The sequence below is a fragment of the Camelus bactrianus genome, chromosome 21 (assembly GCF_048773025.1).
Source record: "Camelus bactrianus isolate YW-2024 breed Bactrian camel chromosome 21, ASM4877302v1, whole genome shotgun sequence".
Lineage (NCBI taxonomy): Eukaryota > Metazoa > Chordata > Mammalia > Artiodactyla > Camelidae > Camelus > Camelus bactrianus.
The window spans coordinates 5,379,981-5,406,753 of record NC_133559.1 but is presented as its reverse complement, the minus strand read 5'-3'; the positions used below and the strand labels follow the sequence as shown (position 1 = coordinate 5,406,753).

General features: G+C 51.3%; 1 protein-coding gene across 5 annotated transcripts; it reads left to right on the top strand.

Moving 5' to 3' along the window:
• The first annotated feature begins 1,061 nt into the window (after nucleotides 1-1,061).
• On the top strand, nucleotides 1,062-26,766 carry PI4KB (phosphatidylinositol 4-kinase beta). 5 transcript variants are annotated; one of them, XM_074349409.1, is made up of 14 exons: nucleotides 1,062-1,204; nucleotides 1,667-2,056; nucleotides 8,752-9,709; nucleotides 14,275-14,319; nucleotides 16,785-17,012; nucleotides 17,860-18,087; nucleotides 19,647-19,756; nucleotides 20,339-20,443; nucleotides 20,636-20,759; nucleotides 21,503-21,768; nucleotides 24,322-24,454; nucleotides 24,700-24,820; nucleotides 25,454-25,516; nucleotides 25,904-26,766. In XM_074349409.1, exons 3-14 carry the CDS (start codon nucleotides 8,780-8,782, stop codon nucleotides 26,083-26,085), a joined length of 2,535 nt encoding a protein of 844 aa, XP_074205510.1. In that variant the 5' UTR covers nucleotides 1,062-1,204; nucleotides 1,667-2,056; nucleotides 8,752-8,779; the 3' UTR covers nucleotides 26,086-26,766. The 5 variants fall into 5 exon arrangements, with proteins under 5 accessions (XP_074205510.1, XP_074205507.1, XP_074205509.1 ...); XM_074349406.1 differs by lacking the exon at nucleotides 25,454-25,516 and having other exon boundaries at nucleotides 1,067-1,204; XM_074349408.1 differs by lacking the exons at nucleotides 14,275-14,319; nucleotides 25,454-25,516 and having other exon boundaries at nucleotides 1,070-1,204.
• Nucleotides 26,767-26,773: the final 7 nt, after the last annotated feature.

Genomic DNA, 26,773 nt, shown 5'->3' with positions numbered 1-26,773 from the left:
TACAGCCCTTAGGATCCTTGTCTCTTGAGGGGATGGATGTGTGACATTATAAACTCCAGGCTAAAGCAGGGTCATCACCTCTCCATACTTGCCAGACAGCTGACTGGGAGCTGGCCAAGAGCTGCTGGGCCTGACAGGTGGACTGGTGATTCCCCACTCCAGACTAGTGGTGACAAATTTAAGCTATCTTTGGCACTCTCGGCCTCTTTCTGGCTCCTCTTTCATTACTGTACTCCTGTTTTAACCTAGCTTATCAGCTTGCCCTCTCATGATTTGAGCAAATTTTCTCTTCAGAATGCTCTCTCTCCTTCTTTGTTCAGCTGGATCATTTCCAGTGTCTCTTCTGTGACCTGGCTCACAGTATTTTTGAGAACCCTTCTATTCATTCATCCATCATATACTGAGTGGCCTTCTGTATTAACCAGATGTTCCTTCAGCAATTAGGTACCCCATTTGTTCTACTTTTGTATAAACCACATGTTTTACATAGGTATTTTCAAGCTATTATTCTTTATTCTGCCTCCCAAACACTGAAGCAGTGTTTCTTTTATCATCTATCCTATATTATTGTCCCTATCATAGTAATATAGTACCATGTGTAGTAGTAATCTGTACTCTCTTTTAATCCTCACAAAACTGTGTGAAGTTCTAATATTCCTGGATCCAATTTGCAGACATAGAAATGGCGGTTCAAAAAGGTTAAATCAGTCATTCCAAGGCAAACAGGCTTTAAGTGGTAGGGAAGGTGGCATCCAAGATCTGTGCTCAAATAACTAGCCTCAGTGTAGAATATTGTTAGGCCCTATGAGGGTTCAGACAGAGGTTCTGCCAGAGAGGGCCGCCAATCAATAATGCTAACTGACAAATACACAAAACCAACACCAGAGGTCCATTTGCGGGGCGTGTCTTTATTTATTTAGTTTTTTACGGTTTTGTTTTGTTTGGAAGGAGGGGTTATGCCCTCCAAGCTTTTGTCATTTCACTCACCTCTTCCAACTGGCCCTGTCCAGCCCCTTCCTGGAGGATCGAGGTCCGGAGTCTAGAGGTCAAGGGCTGCCCAGAAAAGTAGGTGGGTGACTTGGGAGGCAGAACCAAGGTCTTCAGTCGCGCCGCTAACGGCGAAAGATTAACGCGGTTGGACCGCGCCATTCCCCCAGCAATAAGGGGCGTAATCTGGACATCGTCCTTAAAGATGACTAAGAAGGTGATTATCTTCCCCACCTGCGCTTTCTCTTTCTGCTGCCCAGCTGGGCCCCCAGCGTCCATCCCACGACCTGATTTACTAAGGGAGTCGTGTGGAATAGGGGAGGGGGAAAGCCGCTGGTTTTTCAATTACCGTAACTCGGCTGCTAACTCAAAGGACTCATTTACATATAATTTGCATACCCCTGTACTTGTGCTTAGTACGCGGCATGTCTGTACTCTTCTAACAAGGCACCCACGCCCGTCTGCCCCCTGCCGCTACTTGCTCTAGGCCGGGAGCCCCTGCCCCTAATCCAGCAAATTTTACTTTCCTTTCGGCTTCCTTAGTTTAGCAAACGCGGCCTCTTAAGTCCACCTCCCAAAGATTGGCCCCTCCTCCCAACCGTAAGCTCCTCCCTTCGTCCTCTCCTCCCTCCCCAGCTTCCAAATATCTCTTCCCCGCCCCCTCTCTATTTCTGAACAGGCATGTTTCAGGCAGCTCACTTGACTCCTTGGATTACCATGGGATCGGTAGGGTCCTGAGCGTCAGAGGAGCAAGAAAGCACAGTCCAAGAAGAAGGGCTTGGACTCAGAAGAAGAATCGAGACCTGCTTGGGCTTTTTTTTTTTTCGGTCTTGGTTGTGCGAAGGAGGAAGAAGAGGTTGTGAGGCCCGGTCGAACGTGAGGCAGCTCGAAGGCCCCGCAGGCGGCGCCGAGGGCAGCCCCGCAGCCGGGGCCTGGTGCAGCCGCCGCGGCCGCTGTCAGGGAAGCGCAGGCGGCCAATGGAACCCGGGAGCGGCCGCTGCTGCTGAGGCGGCGGAGTCGGCAGCCCGACCCCGACCGCCCGCACCCCCTCCGCTGGGGTCCCCCAGAGGTAAACGACTCCTACCCCATGAGTCCGCCTTGGCCTGTGTGTGGAGGGGTCCCTCTCTCACGCTGTCCCGCACAGCCTCCCCCCCCCCGCCCCCACACCTGGGTTCGACTACAAAACTGCCCTCCCGGTGGCAGCTGCACCCCAGGTTCCTTCTCCACCCTTTCTTCCCAGGCCTGGGGTCCTCCTCTGCTTTTTGGCTTCCTCTTCTGTTTAGCTCCTCCCTCTGCCCTGGGGATTCCCCCCTCCCTCACTCTTATCCCTGTTGCCTTGTCCCGAATTATTTTCTCTTAAGTCGTCGACCCTTTCCACATCACGACGCCTTTTATACTGTCCATCCTTGTTCCTCGTCGTCTGTGCTCCAGCCCCGAATCTTTCCCATGGCCTCCACCTTTATCCCTTTTCCTATTTTGCCCCTTTCATCCAATGTCTCTGTGCAGCCCCAGCACTGTGTTCCCGTTTCCCTGAGCTGAAAGATTGTAGCTCTCTCTTCCTCTGCTGCTTCTGATTCCATTACCTCACTGCCACCCACCCAGCTCCTGGCTTCCAAGAATTGTCTATTCCCATCTCCTTAAGGGATCTCAGGCTCTCACCATCGTTTGCAAAGTACCATTTACATTCTACTTTGACCTTAATCCTTGCCCTTCTCTGGAGTGCTTTATGATTCCTGTAACTTTCTTTAGCTTCTCTCTCCCTTTCCTCAACCTCCCAACCTCTGGAGGTTTGTTCCTATAGCAGAAAAAACATCTGACAGTACCCCTTCCCATTCAGGATTTCCAACTCTGACACCTCCCTCGAGTTTCAAGGATTTTGCTGATCCTTGTGACATTTGGTCCTTTTTTCCCTGTGATCTTTCTGTGTTCTCTGTCACACTTTTTACTTTTACATACCACTTATTTCAGGATCACTAAACCTTGAACTAAGAAGAAAGTGTGTTGGGAGGAGGGGGAGCCTCAGCTATCTCGGGATTTTCTCTGGACAACAAGGGTGTTTCTGAAGGATGGAGCAAGTTTGAAGAAGTCCCTATCAGATTACACTTTGTTGGAGGGATGAACAGGCCTGCATGGAAACTGAATGAGGTTGTGAGAAATTTAGTTTTGGATTATTTTATTTTAAGCTTGTCTTAAACGGATCACAGAATAGAATGTCTGTCTTCTCACCCCTACCCAGATCCAGGAGGAATCAGTTTACTGTCTGTGGCTTTACTAAAATGGTTGGTTGATTCCATAAGAGCTTAGGCCTGGAGTGGGGTTGGTTTAGGGGCCGGGAGTAACTGAGAAAGGAACAGGAGACAATGGAAAGAGCTTGTACATTCAGAATCAGGATTTTGGGGTTCAGCGTATGACATACTCACTTGACCTTTACAGTGAACTTTTTGTGGGGAAGATGGCCCACTGTGTAGGCACCAGTATAGTAATAGGCTAATAGCAGGATGTGGGTTGGGAAAAAAAATTGGACAAAACAAAACATTCTGGGTTCCTCAGACACAAGGCATTTATTAGTAGTGATTTAGTTGTTCTGAGAATTCTTCCTTCTGGTGTCTCTGGTGGGCCTTCCCACTGTACAACTGTGGGACTAAATCCGTTTGAAAGACAGGCTCCGGGGCCTGCTTCTTTCTTCTGCCTGGCTTTTTTTCCCCACTGCTGTAAGTTGCTGACCCGCTTTGTTGTTCCCCTTGTACTTGGGCCATAACTCCAGCTTCTGTAGGTGGAAAGTATGTTTGTGGGAAGGCCTGTTGAGGAAACTGGTTGGAAAAGAAAACTTGGAGTGAGCTGGGACTTAGGGAACTAGCTGCTCTCTCGTATGCCGTGTGTCTTGGCCTGCGATAGCGAAGAGGGCACGTGAAGTTCCATTCATCTTCCTATTCTAGGCCTATTTGAAAATAATCATGCTACCTCAGCCCACCTCTCCCTTTGTCTCCCTCCTTGTTGGCTAGTGTCCAGTCTCATAATTCCTCTTTTTAGGAGCATGTTCACTCCTTGGAGTCACCCCCACAGAGAATTCGTATTTCCCCTAGTTTCCCTGCTTCCTTCTCAGAGCTGGGTCCACACTGCATGAGAACATGTTTGCTAAACACTACTCAAAGCAGCAGATTGAGATTCTTCAGTTTGGGGAAGAAGTTTGAGAGGGGCCTTTCAGCAACTGGCATAAGACAAGAGAGGGCCTAGTTCAAGTGCATCTGGGACTTGCAGCAGAGAGAAACAGTTCAGAGAGAGGTGAGCATACAGATTGCTTTCTTTGCCATCTGTGTGTTTCAGCAGGGGCTCCCAGAGCTGGCTTGGGCTGTCTGGCTGGAATCTGCTTATACCAGCTCTATAGCCCTGAACAGAGTTCTCAGCCTGATTCAATATTGATTTTACCCTGAGACCACTGCCCTCCCTACCCTCCTCCTGGAAGCTTGAGAATGCCCTCTGCCCTGATGCCACTCTGCCTTGGGCCTTGGATAAGCATTTACCTGATTCCTGGTGAGGCTTGAGCCTGTTTGACTGCTGGGCTCTGTTTCTGTAAGGAAAAGGTAGTACTCAGGTTCCACCTTTACCACTGAGATTAAGGGGGAAAGACGAGCTAAGACCTCGTTACAGAAGAGTTTAAGTTAGACTGGAGCCGTGAGGAGGGAATTCTCAACAGCGGAACAGAAGGCTGAGCATGATTAGGAGTCTTTTTTTGAAGAGCAAGTTCTTTTTAAAAATTATTATTAAAGGCATATATGCGTTTGGCAGCAAATCCAGTGGTACTTAAGCGTTTACGAGGACAACCAACAGTCCCTTTCCCTTCATCCCGGCCCCTATTCCCTTAGAGTTAACCTCTTAGTTATTTTAGTGTTTGTCTCTGAAGGTTATGGTGCCTCTATTTCTTGATTTATTAATTGTTACAAAAGAGAATTGAACTTTAGAAGATTTATGCCTCTTACTTATATAATTATGTTGTTTTTATAGAAGCCTGTGTGACTTTAACGTTGGAACCTTCTTTTCTTTCTGTTAACTTTTAACAGCCTCGGTTAGCTACCCACCTTGCAGGATAAAGATACTGGCTCCACTGCTCTTTCTCCCAATTCACGTGATCCATCTCAGCAGGATCCTTTAAAAGGAGGTGGAAGATTGAGTTCACCTATCTGTTTGGAGGCAGAGCACTAAATTAGATGATCTCTTAAGGGCCATTCTATGAAAATACAGGAACATAAAAAAAAAAGAGAGAGAATTAGTCTGAACCAATCCATATTTATCTAGTTTATGGGAAAAGATTTCAAGAAGGGGATAGTGATTAACTAGGTAAAGGAATCATTTTGGGGCCCTTTACCGTCCTGTCTGAGCAGAGACCAATCTAGTAAGTTCTTTAGTGGAGGCCAGTGGAGGGTTGTTCATCTAGACTCTTTTGAGGTGTTGAGAAGGGGGAGGCCAGGGTAAGTAATAGCGTTCCCCCCCCCCTCCCTGGAGTCTTCTGCAGACGTTTACTTAAGTGCTCAGTCACACAGAACACTTGCATGTACACCCTCTCTGGCCTCTACCACTGCTGCTCTTCTCTGTTTTGCCCTGATCAGCCCTCTGATGCTCAGATGAGGATTCCCTGCATTGTCCACATACAAGCTGTGAAGCCCGGCCGGTTGTCATCACGCCCCCACTCACACTCCCCTTCCCTAGAAGCCAGCTGCTAGGCTGGGGCAGAGGAGGCCTCTTCTGTTCCCTCCCCGTCTCCCTAGAAGGTCAGTTTAGGCTCCCAGTGCGAAATGTGGAGCCTCAGTTGTCTGGATGTCCTTGAGAGCCGCAGAGTCATTTGATATTAAAGGTTTGGATTTTCTTCTCTCATGTTTTTCTTATTCTCTGACTAATTAGAGGAAGAGTGGTAAATACAGAACCTGTTTCTTCCTTTTTCACCTTCTAGTCCTTTTGCTCTCTTGAGAATGGTTATTTATCAAAGCTATATTTTCTTCACATTTGAAAGTGAATGAATCGATGCTGAGGACCATATCTGGGTTTAGGTTTTGGAGAATCCATTTCTTACTGTTTAAATTACCAAAACAACTTACATTTCCTTCAACACCTCCTTCTCTCCATGACTTCCTTCAGATGCAGGCACTTCCTAAGGGTCAGAAAGGCCAGGAGGGAGGCCCAGCTCCAGTTTGGTAGTTTCTAGTGGCTGCCTATTCAGGAGAGGAGTTTGGTTTTCTTCTACCTCTTGTCATTGTCTGTTCCTGGGGAGTAAAGGCTGCGAGATGGGGCATCTGCTCTGTTCAGTGGGGAGGGCCCCTAAATACTGTGATGCGGGATTCCTAACTGAGGCCTGAGATAAAAGAAATGATGGTCTCCTTCATGCTTTTCCTGATGCTGGTAATAATCCCATTTGTGACCCTTTGCAAATCTTCTGCATTTCCTAGTGAAATCTGAGACGCTGTGTGGGACAATGTCTGAACTTCATTTCCCTTGGAAGTTTTAAAAAAGTGGACTTTTAGCAGCTTTTCATGACTTGAAAGTCTCTGGAGTAGAGGAAAAGAAAAATGTCCCAAGCATAGGGAAATTGAGGAAAAAAGAGTTGGTTGTATAAGACATTTAAGGCTGTTGTGTGAGTTTCTGAACAGACCTAAAAGGTAGTGGTCCCATGGGAATTTGAGTGACCCTCTGGTGCAGAGTGTCCCACAGTGGTGTGGCAGGGAGTGAATAAAGCTTCGTCCGTCTTATTCCTGTGCAACGCATATTGCAAGTAGAGACAGATCCACACAGGCAGCCATGCTGGTTCTACTGCTCAGATGGCACTGCCTAATTTGGGAGAGAGCACAGTGAAAGAGTTGCCGCCTTTTTACCGATACCAAGTTCAAACGGCATCAGCGAAATTAATTTTGGGGGTGAACTTCTCTCTTGACAGTTGGGAGAAAGGCAAACTGAAGCAGCTTTTTTTGGTGCTCTCTGAGAACAGAAGAGTCCCCCATCTGTCTTCCTGCAAAACTTTAGAGGTGACTGCTGGCAGGAGCCGGACTGTAGACGATTAGGCAGATCAAGGTAACCTTGACTCAACATTTCCGAGGTGCAAGAAGAGGCACCGGAAGAATGGAAATGGGGCTTCCAGAGTGACTGGAGGATCTGTGTCTCGAGCCATCTTCCACCTTCCCAGGGTCACTAGTGTTAGGGGTGATGTCACTATTGGAAATTACCTGCATTCCAGCTCCACAATAGCTTCTGCCTTCCTCTTGCTCACACTCTTGAGTGTGTCTTAGACTCACTCTATTTGCATTTTTGTACAGAGGCCTCAGCCCACTGCTGACTACAGCCGGACTCTGGAGCTAGGCTGAGCTCACGTTAACAGCATGCCTCTCCCCGTTCTTGCTTTGAAATTTCCTCCTGTTCCGCGCTGATTCTCCTGATCTGGGTTTGTTGGGGCTCTGAAGAATCGTTCTAGGAAGGCAGTAGCTTTTGCCAGCAGTGTTGTCACTGATTTTACTCCTGAGAGTTCCTTCAGGGAGGGGTTCTTGGTTATGTGACTCCTGTTCCTCCCTGTTCTTTGGACATTCGAGACGCGTGAGGTCCAGCCTGATTTCTTTTTCGCCTTCTCCCAACTCTCCAGTTCTTGGAGTGTGTGTATGAGAATTGGGAAGGTAGTGTTGGGATTAGGAGAAGGCTGTCATAAATGTTACGGAAAATTCTCATGTACAAGTGTAACTGGAATTCCCTTCCCTGATAAATAGTACGTGCGTGCACACACACAGGTACACAAGCTGCTACTGGCCTTTCAGGTGATTAGGATTCAGCGAGAATTTGCTGAGTACCGTGTGCCAGGGACTGTGCTAGATCCTCTTGCACACGCAAAGGTATTTATTCTGCACAGCAACAATGGGAAGTAGGTATGTTTCCCCCATTTTGCAGTTGAGGAAACTGAAACTCAGAAGATACATGGTTTGCATAAGTTTACACATCTCATAATGGCAGGGCCAGGATTTTGAATCCCAGCCTATTTGACTCGAAGTTCAGGAGCCTTCCCACTGTCCTTTAGCTGCCACAGCACTGGAGAAAGAGAGAATGATGTTATGGAGTCAGACAAGCAGAGAGATGGCACGCTTCAGCAGGGTTGATGATGATGGCTTTAGAGCTGTTTTCTTCTCAGTGAAGACTGGCACAGTATTTGCTGGCTCTTATTTCTTGGGAACTTTGAGTCTAAAAGGGAAGGTAAGAAAGTATCTCTAACTAGAAAAATACATCAAGATTTTAATACTAAATAAAGGTGAAATGCTCAGGACTGTGTGTGGAGTGTTATATGAGTAAGGAAATACAGTTTAAAGAGAAAAAACGGTTATTGGCAGGCATTTAAAGGGAGTTATGGGAAGAGCATGAAGATAGAAAAACATTCGAAGAGTTAGGGACAAGGGAATTAACACCAGACTTGCTTCCCAGCCTACCTGAAGAACTTGTAAACCTATATAAACGTAACACATAAAGCAACATTTTGCAAAAAATGTTAAGAACAGAGACTAAGCTAAGAAGCTAAGTGCAGAAGGGATGAAGAGTAAAGTATCGATCAGAAGTCTAGGTAGTCAGGGAAAGCTTCCTGGGAGGAGATGGCTTGTCATCTGACTTTTAAGGAGCCCAGGAAGACACACAGAGAGGAGGTGCCAGGAAAAGTTCCATGGCGAAGGGAAGACCTGAGGATGGCACCACTAACCGGCGTGTGTATGTCTCCCTTTCTTTTCCTTACTCCCTTCTTCCCCCCCATAGCTTGGAAGCTCGAAGTCTGGCTGTGACCATGGGAGACACGGTAGTGGAACCTGCCCCCCTGAAGCCAACTTCTGAGCCCACTTCTGGCCCACCGGGGAATAATGGGGGCTCCTTGCTAAGCGTCATCACGGAGGGGGTCGGGGAACTGTCAGTGATTGACCCTGAGGTGGCCCAGAAGGCCTGCCAGGAGGTGCTGGAGAAAGTCAAGCTTTTGCACGGAGGCGTGGCCGTCTCTAGCGGAGGCGTGGCCGTCTCTAGCAGAGGCGCCCCGTTGGAGTTGGTCAATGGGGATGGTGTGGACAGTGAGATCCGCTGCCTGGATGATCCACCTGCCCAGATAAGGGAAGAGGAAGATGAGATGGGGGCCACAGTGACCTCGGGCACAACCAAGGGAGCAAGAAGGCGGCGGCAGAACAACTCAGCCAAACAGTCTTGGCTGCTGAGGCTGTTTGAGTCAAAACTATTTGACATCTCCATGGCCATTTCGTACCTGTATAACTCCAAGGAGCCTGGAGTGCAAGCCTACATCGGCAACCGGCTCTTCTGCTTCCGTAACGAGGACGTGGACTTCTATCTGCCCCAGCTGCTTAACATGTACATCCACATGGATGAGGACGTAGGCGATGCCATCAAGCCCTACATAGTGCACCGCTGTCGCCAGAGCATTAACTTTTCCCTCCAGTGTGCCCTGTTACTCGGGGCCTACTCTTCAGACATGCACATTTCCACTCAGCGACACTCCCGTGGGACCAAGCTACGGAAGCTGATCCTCTCAGATGAGCTGAAGCCGGCTCACCGGAAGAGGGAGCTGCCATCCTTGAGCCCAGCCCCCGACACAGGGCTGTCTCCCTCTAAAAGGACTCATCAGCGCTCAAAGTCCGATGCTACCGCCAGCATCAGTCTCAGCAGCAACCTGAAACGAACAGCCAGCAACCCGAAAGTGGAGAATGAGGATGAGGTAAAATTCCCGGAGGGATGGAGGGGCAAGGAAGGGGGCATGGGGACAGGATGTCTGATACAGGGTTATTCTGTCCTTTTCTCTCCTTCCCTCTGTTTCATTTCACCGATAAAAGCATGGAATGTTTAGAATGGAAAAAGACCTTAGAATTCATGTATTCCAGCTGCCTCATTTTACAAAGGAAGAACTCGGAGACCCGGGAGAGATAAAGTGACTTGCCTCAGGTCATATGGCTAATGGCAGGGCTGATACTCCTGACTCCGTCCTCTGTGTTTTTATTCACTGCTCTGCCATTCCATTAACTGCTTGCTTACTGAGAACTGGCAGAGACCCTCCCCACCCTGACTTGAAACCTGGGATATCTACCAGAACCTCTCAAAGCAGCAACCATGGGGAAGGATAAGGGACTCTTGTGTGAATTTTGGGTGTGCTCGGGGTGGGGAGATGTTAAATAGAATCTTGGCTTCATTCTCCTGGCCATTCCTCCTCATAATCCCTCCTCCCACTCCCTGAAGATCATGTTCTTTGTTGACATGGGGGTAAGGTTCATTCCCTGTCACTGAGGCATCTGCAGGATGCCCTCCTGCCTGCCTTTCCCTGGGGGAAGGGATGTCTTGCTGGTATCATTCCCATGTCATTTGGGAGAAGCACAAAGGGAAGGGGGAAGACAGAGTAAATCTTGGGCAAACCCAGTGTCTAGTCAAGGACCTGAAGCCCAAGAAGAGAGAGCAGCAGTTGGGGGATCCAATTTAAGGTACCGAGCAGGGATGCGATAAGCACACCAGTAGGTTATACCCACCTTTCATTCCACATCTGGACAGGTAGGAGGAAAAGTTGCCCAGTGGACAACTGACTACCAGTGACCTGATGTCCAAGCCAGACAATGGTGCCCAGTCTCCGCCCCATGCCTGACTCACCGCCAGCCTGGCTCCCATCCTGGCTGCCAGCCTAGCCTAGGAAAGAGGGGAGAAAAGAAAGAGGAATTTGCACTTGTTGGAAAATGCATATAGCCGTGGTGCTGGCAATTCCTCTGTGGGGCACATCACCCACCCACTTTTTGATACAATGGGGCTTCTTTCAGCTAGAGAGGTCAGAGTGACTAGGGAAGGGGAGAGGCAGGAGGGAGGGAGACTACAGAGCCTAGTCTCCAGAAATTCAGTATTTTATTATAATAGTGAAGCTAAAGGAGCTAACATTTATTGAGCACTTATTATGTGCCAAGCACATGTCAAGTACTTCCCATTTAATCCTTACAACAACCCTAAGAGACAGTTATTATTTAACCATTAAGGAAGCAGGCTTAGAGACGTTAGATGATTTGCCCAGCGTCTCTCAGCCAGTGCGTATCAGACGAGGCCTCAGATCTTCCCCAGGTCCTCAGCTGTCAGAGTCCACGTGGGGAAGAGCAGCCTTGGCCTTAGCTGTCAGGGTTTCCGCATCCATGCACAGGCAGAGCCCAGCTGTTCTCAGAACCAGAACGTATCATTTTCATTTCTGGTTGAGATTGGCAGGGCAGCCCAGGGTCATGAAGGGAGGTCCTTGCAGAGCAAGAAGAATCACCCAGAGCTGGTGGGACTAAGGTCGTGGAGGGTCTGCAGGTCAAGCCTGTGGCAGTGGGAGTGTGAAGTGAAGCAGCTGGAAGTGAAGCTCGTGGTGCCTCTTGTCAGGTGCCTCTTGGCTTTTCTCTGCAGGCTTTTGTAGTTCTCATGTTAGGACAAGAAAAGCTGAGGTCCTGGGCTTTTCTTACTCTTTGTTGGTCCTTGGTCCCTCTTCCTTGCCTCTAACTCCTGCCCAGCATGGGGTTTGGGGTGATGATAAGACACAGGTATTCTGTGAGTACTTAAATCCTCTAGGGTGGCTTCTCTAGCTGCCATTCTTCCCAACCTGGCTCCTTTGTCTTGGGTCAGTAGATCCAGGAAAGGAAGGAGATACTACATCCCCAGGCGATTCTAGGTTATCTGATGCTGGCAGAAAGGGACGCTTGAATCCACTGTGGCTCCCTAGGAAGTGTGAGAGTGAGCGGGGCCCCAGGAGTCTCAGTATCGGAGTTTTCAGCACAGGCGACTTTCCAAACCCCTTTGGGACTTTGAGAATATATCTCTCAAGACCTTTGTCTCCCAAATGCCAAGGGAGTTGGTTTTCTTTCTTCTGCTCCTCCTCCTCCCCTGTCGTGCAACAACCATTCTCTCAGCAGATGGATCTCGAGCTTGTATAGTGTGCAGAAGCCCTGTGCTGGAGGCAGGGGAGAGTGTAGGCTAAAACGCCGTCCTTCCCCCAGGAACTTACAAGGTAATACGGAGAGCCCAGAGTTCTGGGGAACTGTTTAGTTGGTGACTCTTGATTTTGTATCCTGAAACTTCATTGAATTTTTTAGTTCCAACAGTCTTTTGGTGGAGTTCGTGACTCTCTTGAAATGTCGTTTCCCTCATGTAAGGAGGAAGCATACAACTTACTGAAACAAAGCACGTAATTACCTAAGGTCTGAGCAGAGACCCTAAGGAGAGACACAGTGCTTCCCCGTGGGCTCTGAGTTTAATCCTAGGCTCCAACCACCAGTAGAGAAGCTCTGGAGGGTGAAGTGAGGCCTCAAAGAGGAGGCCAGGTGCTTGTCCAGTCTCTTCCTGCCTGGACTCTCCCCACAGAGTTCTCTGCCCAGGTCTCACAGACGGTTCTGTTTTCTTTTAACTAGGAATCCTTTCCACTGCCCCCTACAATCAAAGGGCTCTAGCACTGACTTCTCCCATCTCCCACCCCTCCCCACCCCTCCAAGTCTACCCGTTGCGAGCCATTTCTCTCAGCTTAGTCAGGGAGCTCTGCTCGTGCAGTTTTCCTTCCATTTGTAACCAAATGGTAAATATTTTGGCATAGGGTAGGGATGCAGAGAATGATTTAGGTACCAGCCCCACCTTACATCCTGCCCCACATAATGACACCTGTAGATCAGCTTTGTCTTTTCAGGACTGCAACCTCTGTACAGAGAAAGCTGCTGTATATCACACTGGCAGCCCCAGTGGGCCTTCCAGCCTGATACCGTGTGATGTCAGCGTCTTGGCCTCAAGCTTTTCTCCTTGGAGCTGACTCAGTTTGAGTGACTCAAGCCTACAGAGTAGGAGAGAGGGGCGCGTCATGATATACCTCCCTTCCCCCAAGGCTGTTAATGACTCAGACAGGACCAGCCTGTCTGTGGGAGAATCAGCTGGAGAGTTGGCTCATGGAACCAATATTCCATCCTGCCTGCTGTTCCCTCCCCAGCCAGCTCGTGAGTAAAAAGTGAAGCACTACGTTGTCATTTACTCTGGCATCCTCACTGCCTCAGTTCTCCCTCCCATTCCTACCCAAAGCAGAAGAGTTGCTGCCTTGGGAGAGTGTTCGGCCTGGCTTCTTCCTCAAAGTGCCCCTCTCCCCAGATTTTTCAAGAAAAGACCTGACTATAGGAGCTCCAGCTAGACTAGAACTTACACTGTGGAACTTGATTATGTACATGCTTGAGATGCTGATTGCAGAGTAGCTTGGTGACCACTGGCCTCCTGCCCTGGGCGCTCCCAGGACTTTGACTCTAAGTCCAGGCCCCTCCCTTCCTGCACGTTGGTGCACACGATTGCCCTTTCTCACTGCCCTGGGAGACCTTGGTGGACAGAACCCAGGATGGGCCTGTGCATGAGCTGCAGGAGAGCCGCTGACTGAGTTTGACTGCCAGCTCTTTCCCCTGTTCTGCTCACAGACGCCCGTGGGAACAGGGTGAGGTCTGGCTAAATCCCCTGGGCTAGGCTGATGCTGCTCAGCTACTCAGCTTTCTCACATGGACTCAGCTGGGACCTAGCTCCCCAATTTATTTCCAAAAAATTGTAATTTTTTGAGTGTCATGCAAAACAGCTTCATAGGAAGCCACAGAGATTTGGTAAATAAGAGTTACTCATCCTTGACTCCCAGCAGCATCCAGCCCAGAGGTTTCATGCTCTTGGGTGGTCTCCTTTGTGACAGGATTTAAGGTTGAGATTAGGTATCCCAGGGTGATAATGAGGCTGATTAGAGAGGAGATGTACCTGGCACTAAAGTCCAGCTCTTCTGCTTCCTCCTTGATGTCTCCAAGAATATGGAGGAGCGTGGGGTTTCCAGTGTGCGGGCCGTGTGGCTTGTTAAATTCAGTCCGTCAGTATGTGGTCTCCATGGAGAAGGGGTTGGTTGAGGGCTTGTGAGTGGGTAAAGAGAAATCAGGGAAAGCTTGGCAGTGCAGAATTACCTCCCTAAGGGACCCAGCTTTAGGATTTTGTCCTGGAAAGACTTGTGTAGGCAAGAATAGATGGGAAGAAAGTGACAAGCAGACGATGCTGTCGCTTCAGCCCTTCTGACCTCAAGGTCTGAGCTAGTCTTCCAGCATCTCCCACAAGTGTTAGGAATCTGGGCAAGTGGCATTTCTGGGTTGACGTTCTTTCATCAAAGCAGAAAGGCAGAGCTACACGAGAGAAGCAGGTATGATCCAAGGTGGAGCTAAATTCTTTGCCTTTGTCTCTCTCCCCTCCCTCCCTGCCCCCTCCTTCTCCCCTTGCCCTCTGGCCCTTTCCCAGGAGCTCTCCTCCAGCACCGAGAGTATTGATAATTCATTCAGTTCCGTAAGTGGGGCCAGGCTGGGGCTGGGTGGCAGGCTCCCCCCATGGCCGCATTTCCTCTCCGTCCCCAGGTCTTCTGAGTCCTCAGGCCAAGGCAGGAGTTAAAAGGTGCCTTTTCTTCCTGGGAGATCAGCCCTTCCCTCCCAGGCCGCCCAGACTGGGAGGCGCCCCCTGCCCTTTGTTGCTAGTGCTGTGAGCCCAGGCTGAGTCAGGCTCAGTTGATCCTTCTCCCAGAGACAGCTGGGATGCAGTGCACCTCAGCCCCCAGCCCCTGGGTCTCTAGAGCAAACAGCTGGGAGAGCGGTAGAATTTACCCCTGGGTTGGAGCCAGGAACTGCTTGGCAGAAACCCCCAGGATCCTGTTTCTCCCACCCAGAACCTTTTCCCCGTGGCTTCCGCCATCAGACCATCAAATACTTACTCAGTGTCTTCTAAATGCCGGGCCCTGTGCTGGGTGAACTGACTCCAAAAGCAAACAGGATTTGGCCTGCAGGAAAGTTTTACCTCCCCGCAGCCGGCTTTCTTGTTAACTTCAACCACATTTCTTCCAGGTCTGAGTTCTTCCCTTTCCCAGCTCGCTGCCCAGGATGTTCCTTGTTCTACGTTCTTGTTCCCTCTGGACTAACCCCTGACCCTCTGGTCCCACAGGGTCTCGGACCTTGTTGCTGGGCAGAGACGTGAGAGGAAATGCTGGACCCTCTGGGAGTTTGGATGATTTTTTAACATTTTATTTTTAATTTGTCTACCCAATCAGTTTTCTCTGTTCTGTGCTGCTCCCCTTTCAGGCATGATTCCTGTCTCCTCCCATGTGGCAATGCCTCCCTCTCGAGGCCTGGGGTCACATTTCCAACGTGCTGACATGACTTAGGGGCCCCTGACCCAAATGCTGAATTGAGGATGGGAAGGAATTCTGATCTTTCTAATCTGAGGTCACTATGAATTGGTTGGGGTGGAGTGTCCTTGGGACAGTGACCGTTTGCCACCTGAGTGGATGTATTAGGGGATCAGAATGAACGAAGGAATGAGTCTCCAAATTTACTCTTCCTGTCTTTCTCTTTTTCTGTTAAGTCCCTGGGACATTTCCAGGGACCATGGAGACCTAGTTCTGTCACCTTCCTGTCTTTCTGTCTTTTCATCCCTGCCTCCCAGACCATTCCTGACGGATTCAGACACCCTATTTCATTACTGTATGGGGCCCTGAGCCAGCCCCCACTGTTGGATAGAGGCTGAGAGATGAGCTGTTCCTTTGAACCCTGGCTCTGTGCATATGCAGAAGTGGGCTTGGTACTGCCCAGCTTTCAAGAGAAGCTCTTTTTTGCAGTGTGAGGGAATGAGGGTAGAAATTCTCGCTCAGGAAACTAAGCAAGACACAGCACACAGAGAGGGAGAGAAAAGCCTGGTGAGTGAAATACTGTTTCTGTAAGAGGAGGAGATACTGCTCTCACCGAGCTGAGGAGAGATGGGACCGGAGCTGGGTGGCTCTCTTGGTAAAGTGCCCCTTACAGTAGAAGAGCCGAGGCTGGGAAAGAGCCCTTCTTCATGTCTGGCTGAGCCCATCTTTTCCCCACCGCCCCCCTCACTCCCCAGCCTGACTTTGCCCTTGCTGGGGATGACTGAAGTGCCGGACAGGAGGAGCCACGCTCACAGGAGGGAGCTAATGTGGGGAGACTAATCCCTGAGAGGTTGGTGAGGAGGTCCCGCGAGGAATCACTGAGAGAGACAGGCCTTCAGGGCCATCATCAAGGGCTGAAAAGACCTGTGGTTTTCTCCACCCACCTGCCCACACCTCCCTCCCTCCATCTGCTTTTTCTTTCCTCGTTGATTGTTCCCTCATTAACGCAAAGTCTGCTCATCCTCTCCTCATCCCCTGCATGCGCACTGGCCCCTGGTGAGAGATCGAGGGCGGTTGGGGGGTGCCATGAAAAGCAATAAAAGTCTCTTGAATGGAATGAGTCCTCCTTTGAAAGGGGAAATCCTCACAGCTCCCCTCCCTAGCCTTGTGGGCCCTGGCACAGCCCCTCGGCAGAGACCCAGCCCAAGGAGCCAGATGGGGAGAGGGACCACCTCGTTCTCGAGGTGGGTGAAGCACGTCAGGTGTGAGCAGCTCTTCTCTGGGGCCCCGGCTAGCCTCGCTGGCTGTCGTTCCCACACTTGTCTTGAAGCGTTGAGCCAGTTCCTCAGGAACCCAAGACCATGAGGAGGGGGGTGCCTTCCAGTGACCTGGATTCACACCCCTCTTCCCCTCAAGAAACAGCCTGTGGAGCAGGAATATGCTGGCTTTTCCACCTGTCCCCAGTTCTGGCTGACAGGGGTGGGTGGGGTCTCCTAAAAGGGCCAGAAGGTAGCTCCTTCCCTGGAGTTCCCGAGACACTGGGACCCCTGGTCTGCACGGCCAGGGTGACTGCGTGGGTGGACACTTTTTCCTATGGTTTCTTCACCATGTTTTACTTCACCCCAACCCTCTGTAGCCCGTCAGACTGGCTCCTGAGCGAGAGTTCATCAAGTCCCTGATGGCGATTGGCAAGCGGCTGGCCACGCTCCCCACCAAGGAGCAGAAGACACAGCGGCTGATCTCAGAGCTCTCCCTGCTCAACCATAAGCTCCCTGCCCGAGTCTGGCTGCCCACCGCCGGCTTTGACCACCACGTGGTCCGCGTGCCCCACACCCAGGCTGTTGTCCTCAACTCTAAGGACAAGGTAGGTGGGCCCTGGCCCAGACCATACCCCTCATCGGACTACTCCCGTGGTTGTGCAGGTCTGTGTACCTGCCCAGGGAAGCCCGTCCAGCGCCCCAGACTCGCTCCATAGCTCACGTGCACGTGTCACCCCTTGGCTTTTCCTCAGGGCCCTTGTGATTCTGAGGGCCCTCTTGCTCCCCTTGCTGGACATTGTTTTTCTAGACCAGAGAGGCCTGGTCTTTTCCGCTTGCCTTTTGCTGTGTCTCAGGAGAGAGCCGCCCTCCTGACGGGCCTTTTGGCGGCTCTCTTCCAGCCCTTCTGTAGCTTAGGCTCTCCAGGCACAGCACAGTGAGGGCAGAGAAATCTGTGTTTCTGAGACCGTCTGTGATCATAGTGAGCAGGAAGAAAGAGAGAAGGGGCCACTTCACATCGGAGAGAATTAGCTGCGTTAGTCTGCTGGTGGAAATGAGTGCTGATGGTTCAGATTCTTTTTCAGAAGATGTATTAAAGATTAGCATGCTGCTTAGAACAGTGCCCAGCTTTTTCCCAGTCTTTTTGTCGGTTTTTAGGACAAGCCCACAGAGGCTTTCAGGCCTCTCTGATGGGTGCTAACTGATAGTTGGGAATGGGTTTCCCCAAGTGCATCATCTGTACACTTTGAAACTTAGCTGGAATGCTTTAAAGACCTGCATACTCATCCAGGTTCTTTATGTGGGTGTTCACAGGATGAGTCCCTGCCCTCAGTGTGGCGTTCCTGGTTTCGGGGGCTGATGAATGAGGCCTGGAGCAGGAGTGGGCAGCAGGAACTGTGTTAACAGAGTTACGATGTGGGGAATAGTGCAAATACCTTTCTCACTTCCCCTCAGGCTCCCTACCTGATCTACGTGGAAGTCCTTGAATGTGAAAATTTCGACACCACCAATGTCCCTGCCCGGATCCCCGAGAACCGAATTCGGAGCACCCGGTCTGTGGAGAACCTGCCCGAATGCGGCATCACCCACGAGCAGCGGGCAGGCAGCTTCAGCACGGTGCCCAACTATGACAACGACGACGAGGCCTGGTCGGTGGACGACATAGGCGAGCTGCAGGTGGAGGTGAGGGGGCTCCGGGCGGGAATCCTGGGGCCCGGCACCTGTTCTCCGGGAGCTTCCGGTGTATTTGAGACAAGACAGGCTGAGGCGAGTGCCCTGATGGGTGCGGCAGGTTGTGATGGGTATGAGAGGGGAAAGCTCAGAACAGCTCTGGGCTGGAGTAGATTCAGGTGGAACTCATTTTCCTGGAGAAGGAATTTAGGCTAAATGTAAGGAGGCACTTCTTAGTGGAGTGTAAGAAATTTAATCCAAATATTTATTGAACACCTTCTGTATAAAGTTATCTTAGGAAGGCAGAGAATAATAAGTCATATATCCATTCATTCAAGGAGTATTTATGGAGGGCCTTCTTTGTGCCAGCCCGGAGAGCTGTGTGCTAGTGAGCCTGCAAGGAGCTTATGGCCTAACAGGAGAGCAGGGAGTCGGAGTGTGGCATGGCCCAGCTTGTGCTGAAGGCAGGGTGTTACGGGAACATCTGAGGGCAGGGGTAGCACTCACTCCAGACTTGGGGCTGGACATACCCAAAAGATTTCCCGGAGGAAGTAGCATCTCAGCTGAGGCCTGAAGGTGGTAGGAGTTAGCTGGACAGAGTATTCCAGGCAGAGGGAAGAGCACGTGCAAAGACTGGAAGAACTGAGGTAGCTTGGCCTGTTTTAAAAATGGAAAGAAATTTTGCGTGGCTGTGATGTGTGGGTGTGAGATGAGAACTGATGAAGAATGAGGCTGAAGAGGCCAGAACGGGCCAGATGGTAAGAAGGGTCCTGTAAGCTGCGGAAAGAAACTGGGATTTTGTTCTGGAGTTGGAGGGATCCAGAGCAGGATCTTACATATAGCTGTGACCACACAACCAGATCTCACTTTGCAAAAAGGCAGAATCTCTGTACTTGAGCTTATGGTCCAGCTGGGGAGACTGGAGGCAGACATTTAGGAAAATACCTACAAGATTCACAAGGCAGTGTGCAAAAAGTGGTGAGTGGGGTTAAGGAGAAATGCCCTGGTACAAAAGAAGGAGAACAGAAGGGACTTGATACGGACGTTGGGGTCTGGTAGGACATTTTATAGTTAGAGACAGACGAGCAGATAAGATTGAATGGCTTAGGGTGAAGAAATATTTGCTCAGAGGAACCTAGCCCCAGGGAGCTCTCAGTGTAAGGCTGGAAGTTCAGCTTTCTGTGATGGTCATGGCAGTGGTTTGCAAACTTGAGTGAACTGCGAGTCTTCTGGAGAATTTGTTAAAAATTCAGACTTTCAGATCCCATTCCCAGTAATTCTAATTCAGACCAATGGTGGGGTTTGGGAATCTGTGTTTTAGCAGCATTCCAGGTATGCGAGTGGTTCACACACTGAAAAACACTGCTAGAGGGTCTATTTGGGAGCCTAGTTTGGGGTCCAGGTGGCAGGATGGTGCCTAACCAGGGGAGACTTTCTGGAGCAGAGTTTGGAAGGGAGGGCTGATTCTGGCGTGGAGATGGCAAGCACGCAGGGTGATCTGAGGGGGCGGCGGTGAAGGAAGCAACACCTGTGCTCAGCGCTTCTGACCTGCGGTCCCCTGCTCTCCCCAGCTCCCTGAAGTGCACACCAACAGCTGTGACAACATCTCCCAGTTCTCTGTGGACAGCATCACCAGCCAGGAGAGCAAGGAGCCCGTGTTCATTGCAGCAGGTGACATCCGGTATGGCCAGACCACGCTGCCCCTCATTTTTCATCCCCCTCTTAGGCCCTGCCTATCTTTGTCCCCTTCCTCTCTGTCAGCCTGTGTCTTCCCCTCTTCCCTCTCCTTACTCTGTCCTTGTCCTGAGGCCACCAAACTTGAGGCAGTGAAGTGTGGGTTGTGTAATTACTGGGCTACTACAGAAAGAAATTAAATTTTAAAAGCACTCCAAAAGGAATGAAGGCACCAGAGTATGGAAGCAGAGCAGTCTTTCCAGAGTGGCTTCTAGGACCACACATGTTAGAATCAAGGGGAGGGAGAGGATCTTGTTGGAAATGTGGATGCTGGAGCCACACCTGTTCTGAATGCAGAATCTTGGTAGAGGAGTGGGGGGCCTGGTAATCTGCATTTAACATGATTACAAACCACCAGGTTGGCAAAAAGGAATCAGTGGTTGTGTTTCCTTCCATGAGTCTCTCAGCCCAGGTCTCTATCTCTGTGTGCCCAGAATCAAGGAAACAGTGCAGGAAATGCCGGCATAGACAGGGACATGAGGCTCTGGGGTAACTCCTCCAAGCAAATGATACAGTTTCTTCCTGCTAGACGGCGGCTTTCGGAGCAGCTGGCCCACACCCCCACAGCCTTCAGACGAGATCCAGAAGACCCTTCTGCGGTTGCTCTCAAAGAGCCCTGGCAGGAGAAAGTGCGGTGAGCTGGGCGGGGCGGCGGCGGCGGCGGCTAGTGCGCCCCCTGTGCTGCCTGTCGGCCTCCCCCGGGGTCCGTCTGGCTCCCAGGTGGTCTGAGTCCTTGCCCTGGGGGGAGTTTGATTGGATTTTTGGTAGAAGCCATGTCTCTGTCCTCAACCTGGCTTCACCTTTGACACCTTTCGCTTCTTCACAGGCGCATCAGAGAGGGCTCCCCCTATGGCCATCTCCCCAATTGGCGGCTCCTGTCCGTCATTGTCAAGTGTGGGGATGACCTTCGGCAGGAGCTACTGGCCTTCCAGGTGTTGAAGCAACTGCAGGTAAGAGTAGGGAGAGGGAAGGGGAACTCAGCCAACCTGCAGCTTCCCTGGGGTGATCACACAGGTGGTTCTGCAGGGAGCTCTGCTGGGGACCAGCTTCCTGTCCAGGTCTAAACTGGACTAAACCTAAGCTGGGCTCCTCCCAGGGCTGTACAGCCACAGGAGCGGCTCCACAGCGACCTCTTGTGGCCCTTTTTGACCACCACCTGCTCTCATCACTGAACTTTTGGAGTGCTAGATTTGCCCTTTAGATTAAAACTCCCAACTGATTTGTGGCAAGTAGGTTGCAGTGTGCTGAGATGCAGATCCCTGAGCTCCTGGGTTGGCTGACTACAAGCAACTTCACCTGTTTAATAAGTTCTTTATATAAACATTTTCATTTTCTGGAGAAGCTTCCTCTGAACCTAAATCTTTTTTGGTCTTTTTCCCTGTTCTTTGAACTTGGAGCTCCCACTCACCCTGCTTGGGAGGTGACAGTGAGGTTTCCTGTTCTTCCCTTTTTTTGGATTTCTACCTGTAAGACGCCTTTTCCCACATGCTTCCCTGTGTCTTGTCAGACCCTGGACTTCCTTTCAAAAATCCCTGGTCCTCAGTGGAACCAGGGGCTTTTACTCATTCGATGGCCTAGAATCCAAGGCCACCAAGGATGGGAACTGTTCAGGGCTGGGGACAGAGGGGATTTTGGCCTCCTCCCCGAGAGTGGAGAGAGGTGATAGTCCCGATGCCTCTGTGTCTCCTCACAGTCCATTTGGGAACAGGAGCGAGTGCCCCTGTGGATCAAGCCATACAAGATTCTCGTGATTTCGGCCGACAGTGGCATGATTGAGCCAGTGGTCAACGCTGTGTCCATCCACCAGGTGAAGAAACAGTCACAGCTCTCCTTGCTCGATTACTTCCTGCAGGAGCATGGCAGTTACACCACTGAGGCGTTCCTCAGTGCCCAGCGCAATTTTGTGCAAAGTTGTGCTGGCTACTGCTTGGTCTGCTACCTGCTGCAAGTCAAGGACAGGTAGGTGAATTCCTGTCTGTCATCCTCATCTTTTCTCCAGGGTTTCCTATGTCCCTTCAAGTGTAGTTTTCATATACTCATCACCACCTTCCATTGCCAGGATGCACAGGTGAAACAGGCAACATTTTGAGCAGAGACAGACGTATTCGTGTGCCATTAAGCCAGGGAGGCAAACTGACAAGCACTGGGGTAAGGGGCAAAGGAATGAAGGATTTGTGAGAGGAGCAAGGGTTTGAGCAAGCAGGGTCTTGGAGGGCACAGAGAATGCTGTGGGGGAAGGATGCTCCAGGCAGAGGGGAGAAGTGGAGGTGATTACAGCCCGGGCCACACTGCAGGGCACGGCAGCGGCGCTGACGCCAGGTGAGTCGAGGCTGGGTTAGGAGGGCTTTGCTGGGAGGCTGAGGAGCTTTATTCTGCAGCGGAGGGAATGGCGCGATCCAGTCTCTGTTCGGTGAACGCGCCCTGTGGCACTGTGGTGAGGTGGGGTGTAAGTAGGCCTTTAGCAAAGAAGCGAGAGGTAGTGAGGCCCAGCCTGGGGGTGGCGATAGTGACTGAGAGCAGAAAGGAGAAGGTGTAAGTGATGCAGTGGACACAAAGCTGAAACTCCCTGCCCTGAACTCTCTGTTCCAGCGTGGTTTCCAAAACTCTTAAACATCTGTTGTTTTGCCCAGAGCTGTCATTTCTCCTTATATAATGTGATCTTTATGAAGCTCAGCTTTTCATATCGTGGACAATGTATCATACAAAGATAATTATATCCCTGAGGCCCTGTGTTTTAGGACTATCTCCAGACAGTGACTCCGGGTCAGTGCCCAGAGCGCCCCTATGTGTCGTGCCCCTCCCAGGGCACAGGGCAGCTGTCCTGGGCAGGCAGTGATTCAGTGGCTTGTGCTTCCAGGGTTCCCAGTTGCAAGGCAGCCCAGCAAGATTAGCTGACAGGGCCGCTTATCAGAAATACAGCATGTATTAAGTGCCTGGTATGGCCTGACGTTCCTAGATTGAAAACCAGATGAAAACACTGTCAGACAGGTGTTTCCTCACAAGGGAAATAAGGGTCGGGGAGCTCTCAGAACCTGCGCTCCTTCCGCCCTGTCAGCCTTGCAGATGAAGCCAGCAGAGGCTTTGCACTTGAGGACTGAAGAGAAATGTCATTACTCATATGGAATTTGGTTGTAGGCTTTAGACTGTCCCTGAAGAGTCAGGATTTTGAACCCAGAGCCCAGAGAGCCTAGAACCTGAGCCCCTGGATGGAGTAATTGGTGGCAGGGAAGCAGGTGCTGGTCAGGCCTCTGGGCTTTTTGCTAGGAAACTAATACATCTGGAAGATTGGTGTCCATCCTTTAAAAGGGGGAGAGGGGACAGGCAGCAATAAACCTTTTATAGTAACTCAAAAATGAATAGATGTCGTCAAGCCACCAATGGAATCCTCCACTGGAGAGACGCGGCCGCAGTGCATGGGCTCCAGACTGGAAACAGGCTGAAGATGTCTTTAACTGCTTCAGCATGAGTGCTGAGGAGCTCTGCAGCTGAGCGGTTGAGAAAAGACAGAAACTGCCCCTTACTAGCTTGGGACCTTGGGCGAGGAAGTCACTTCTCCTCCCTGGGCCTGTTTCCTTACCTGTAAAATGAAAGGCTGGACTAGGACATCTCCTAGAACTTTCTGGCTTTCAAGATTGTGTGTAGCCAAATGTGTCATGCTTTCCCAGAGTGGGAAGGACTCAGGTGAGACTGGGTTCTCCCTCTGTGCCTCCACACTCCCCCCACCGCCTGCCTTGGCCAGTCAGACCAGCCCCAGAGAAGGTGGCCCTCAGACCTGGAGCTCTGAGGCCTAACAGAGCCTCTGTTGACACTGAGGAAGCTCATTATGCTGAGTGGGCCGGGCCTCACATGCTTAGCATGTTAATTGTTCCTCCTCCTGCTGGCCATTCATGTGGGAATCACAAAGACCTGGGATTTATCTCTTCTTCCTGTAGGAAGCTAGCTAGCCTGTAGGAATTGCCCCCTGAGATTTTTTACAGAAGCGGTTTTACCATATAGTTAACACTTACTCCTCAAAGACCCCACACTATTTTACATTTAAACTCCACTCAGCCTGGGATCACTGCTCCCTTCCGGTGGTGTTTCTGCCCTGCAGTGGGCTGATAGGAATTACAAATAAAACACAGGTGATTAGGTTCTGACTGGAGGCCTCCCACTGAGCCCAGCACTTGGCCTCTGACAGCTGGCTGGAGCACAGAGGCCTCTACTTGCTTCCAGGTTTGGGTGCTTAGAAGCCCAATTATTGGAAAATCAAGATAATCTTAAGCTATTTTATCAAGTTGTTAACGATAGCAGATCTGACCCCACAGTCTTTGTCAGCAGTTTACTTTTCTGATTTCCTTTCTTCCCACTGATAGCTTTGGGTCCTAGGAGGTTGGACCCAGAGTTAGAGGCAGCAGGAAACGTGACAGGGGACTTCCCTGCATGGTGTCACGTGGCCAGTGTGTTGCAGTCTGAAGCTCGCGCGTCAGTCGGACTTACTACTGCCTGCTCCTCTGCTCTGCCCCTCCGCAGACACAACGGGAACATCCTGCTGGACGCAGAAGGCCACATCATCCACATCGACTTCGGCTTCATCCTGTCCAGCTCGCCCCGAAACCTGGGCTTTGAGACGTCAGCCTTTAAGCTGACCACAGAGTTTGTGGATGTGAGTCAGGGAAGAGAAGTGCCTCACTTGTGTTCTTTCCCTGTCGTGGGAGGGGGAGCTGATGGGCCCCCCCCCCCCCGAACTGGGGACGAACAGAACAGAAATAGCAGTAATAGTGAGGCTGGATGTCCTGGGAGGCTTCCTGCCTGATAAGAGGTGGGGAAGTAACTGAGTTTGGCGTGCTTGCCCGAAGGAGGAAGTGCTAGCTAAGCCCCCTCGTGCACACACCTCTCCTCTCCTCCCAGGTGATGGGTGGCCTGGATGGGGACATGTTCAACTACTACAAGATGCTGATGCTGCAGGGGCTGATTGCTGCTCGGAAGCACATGGATAAGGTGGTGCAGATCGTGGAGATCATGCAGCAAGGTGGGGCTGGGGAGAAGCCAGGACCCCGTCGTGCCTCAGAATTCCTACTTACGTTGGGGCCCTGGGGCACGGAACTTTCAGAAAGTTGATTCCACCTCAAGATTGGGGGCAGAGGTTCCTAGACGGTTTCCAACTCTGGTCCAGTGCCCTGTCTGTCCCCCGGAACATTCCTCCTGACAGCCAGTCCTGGGCGGGGGAGGGAGGAGGCAGCAGAAACTACCTCCTTGGTGCACTCCGAGAGAACAGTCCGGTCTCCAGGCTCCTGGTCCCTTCCCATCTCCCCAGCCGTCGTCCAACTCTCAGCTTCTGTCTCCATCCATCACTTGGCTCTTCACCAGCTCAGATGTTTTCAGTCACCACCTGCCTCCCCTCTGGTCTTTGACCTCTGGTTTCCCGTCCTCAGACCCCTTCCCTGCCCCATACTCACCCCTTCTGCTCTGAGCTGAGGAATATTCCTGTCTCTCACCTTTATCTACTCTCACTGCTGCTTTCTCACGGCCTCGCCTTAAAGAGTCTTTTGTCCAGTCTCCTCCCCTGGCTCCTCTGGGCCCTTGCCCCAATTTCCCTCAAGGCTGTGGTGCCCACCCAGTCTGAGCTGCCAGTCTCCTCCCCATCCCTGCCCCCACCCCACAGGTTGTCGCCGTTGCTCAGGAGCATCCCCGTCTGGCCCCGTGATGACGGTGGCCCAGGTCATCTGTGAGTGTCAGACGTAGCATAGGCAGAGGCTTGCAACCAGATAAGTGCCCGGCTCAGGGCCCGTTCCCTAGAATCTCTTCCCTCTGGGTCCTGCGACTGCTCCCTCCGTCCTTACTGGGGGAGATGTGGTGTTGGCTCTTCCCTCCTGTGCCCTCTGCCCTCACCTAGAGGGGCTTAGGAGTGTGGGATGAAGATGGGCTCAAGACAGGGCCTCCCGCCAGTTCTCCCTTCTCTGCTCCAGCGGACCCGCATCCACACACTGCCAGGGATCCCTGAGGTGGGAGGGAAGGGCACTTAAGGTAGCCTGGCTCTGTACTGCCTGTGGCTACCACTACTGCCCCTCCCACCTTTCCCTCCATGACCCTCTTCTGTCTCTGCTGTCCCCAGGTTCTCAGCTTCCTTGCTTCCATGGCTCCAGCACCATCCGCAACCTCAAGGAAAGGTTCCACATGAGCATGACTGAGGAGCAGCTCCAGCTGCTGGTAGAGCAGATGGTGGACGGCAGCATGCGGTCTATCACCACCAAGCTCTACGACGGCTTCCAGTACCTCACCAACGGCATCATGTGACACGCCCGCCCCGGCCCTGGAGCGGCGGGGCACTCGGGGTCCTCCCTGGGAAGGCCCTTGTCGGAGAAACCCTGAACCAGGAAGCCCCGCCACCCAACCATCCACCCAAGGGAAGTGGAAGGCAAGAAATACGAAGGATCATGTGGTAACCGTAGAGCTTGCCAAGGGGCGGGAGAGCCAGCCACAGGGTCCCCGCCGCCCTCCCTCCACCCCCTCCCCGGGCTGTGTCAGTATTACCGCCTGACAGACTCCAGAGAACAGAGGTGACAAATGTGAGGGACACTGAGGCCTTTCTTCTCGCCAGGGTCCGAGAGGTTCTTTCCACAGGCCATCCTCTTAATCTGTTCTGAGTCCCAGGAAGGGGGAAAGAGTAGGTTCTTGGTACTTAGGACTTGACCCTGTGGTTGGCCTTTGGCCATGCTGCTGCCCGACTCCGTCCCCTCCCAGGGACTGACCCCTAGCCCGAGATCCCCTTGGTGGGTGGGCTCTGGCATAGGGTCCTGCACTTGCTAAGGTTCCCCATCCCAGGGGCGAGGAAGGGAATTATCACGGCCCCTCCTGTCTGAGGGTATTGGCCTAGCCAGGGGAATTCCTTGCCCTGATCCCTTCCCCACATCCAGGGAAACAACTCTCAATTTTTTATTTTTAATTTTTGTTTGAAATAAAGTCCTTAGTTAGCCATTTGTGT

Bases quoted from the DNA above. Each gene is read 5' to 3' on its own strand.
- PI4KB (XM_074349409.1), top strand. From the start codon at position 8,780: ATGGGAGACACGGTAGTGGAACCTGCCCCCCTGAAGCCAACTTCTGAG. The intron at 19,757-20,338 runs GTATGGCCAGAC...TCTTCCTGCTAG, and splicing joins ATTGCAGCAGGTGACATCCG to ACGGCGGCTTTCGGAGCAGC. The intron at 25,517-25,903 runs GTGAGTGTCAGA...TGCTGTCCCCAG, and splicing joins GACGGTGGCCCAGGTCATCT to GTTCTCAGCTTCCTTGCTTC.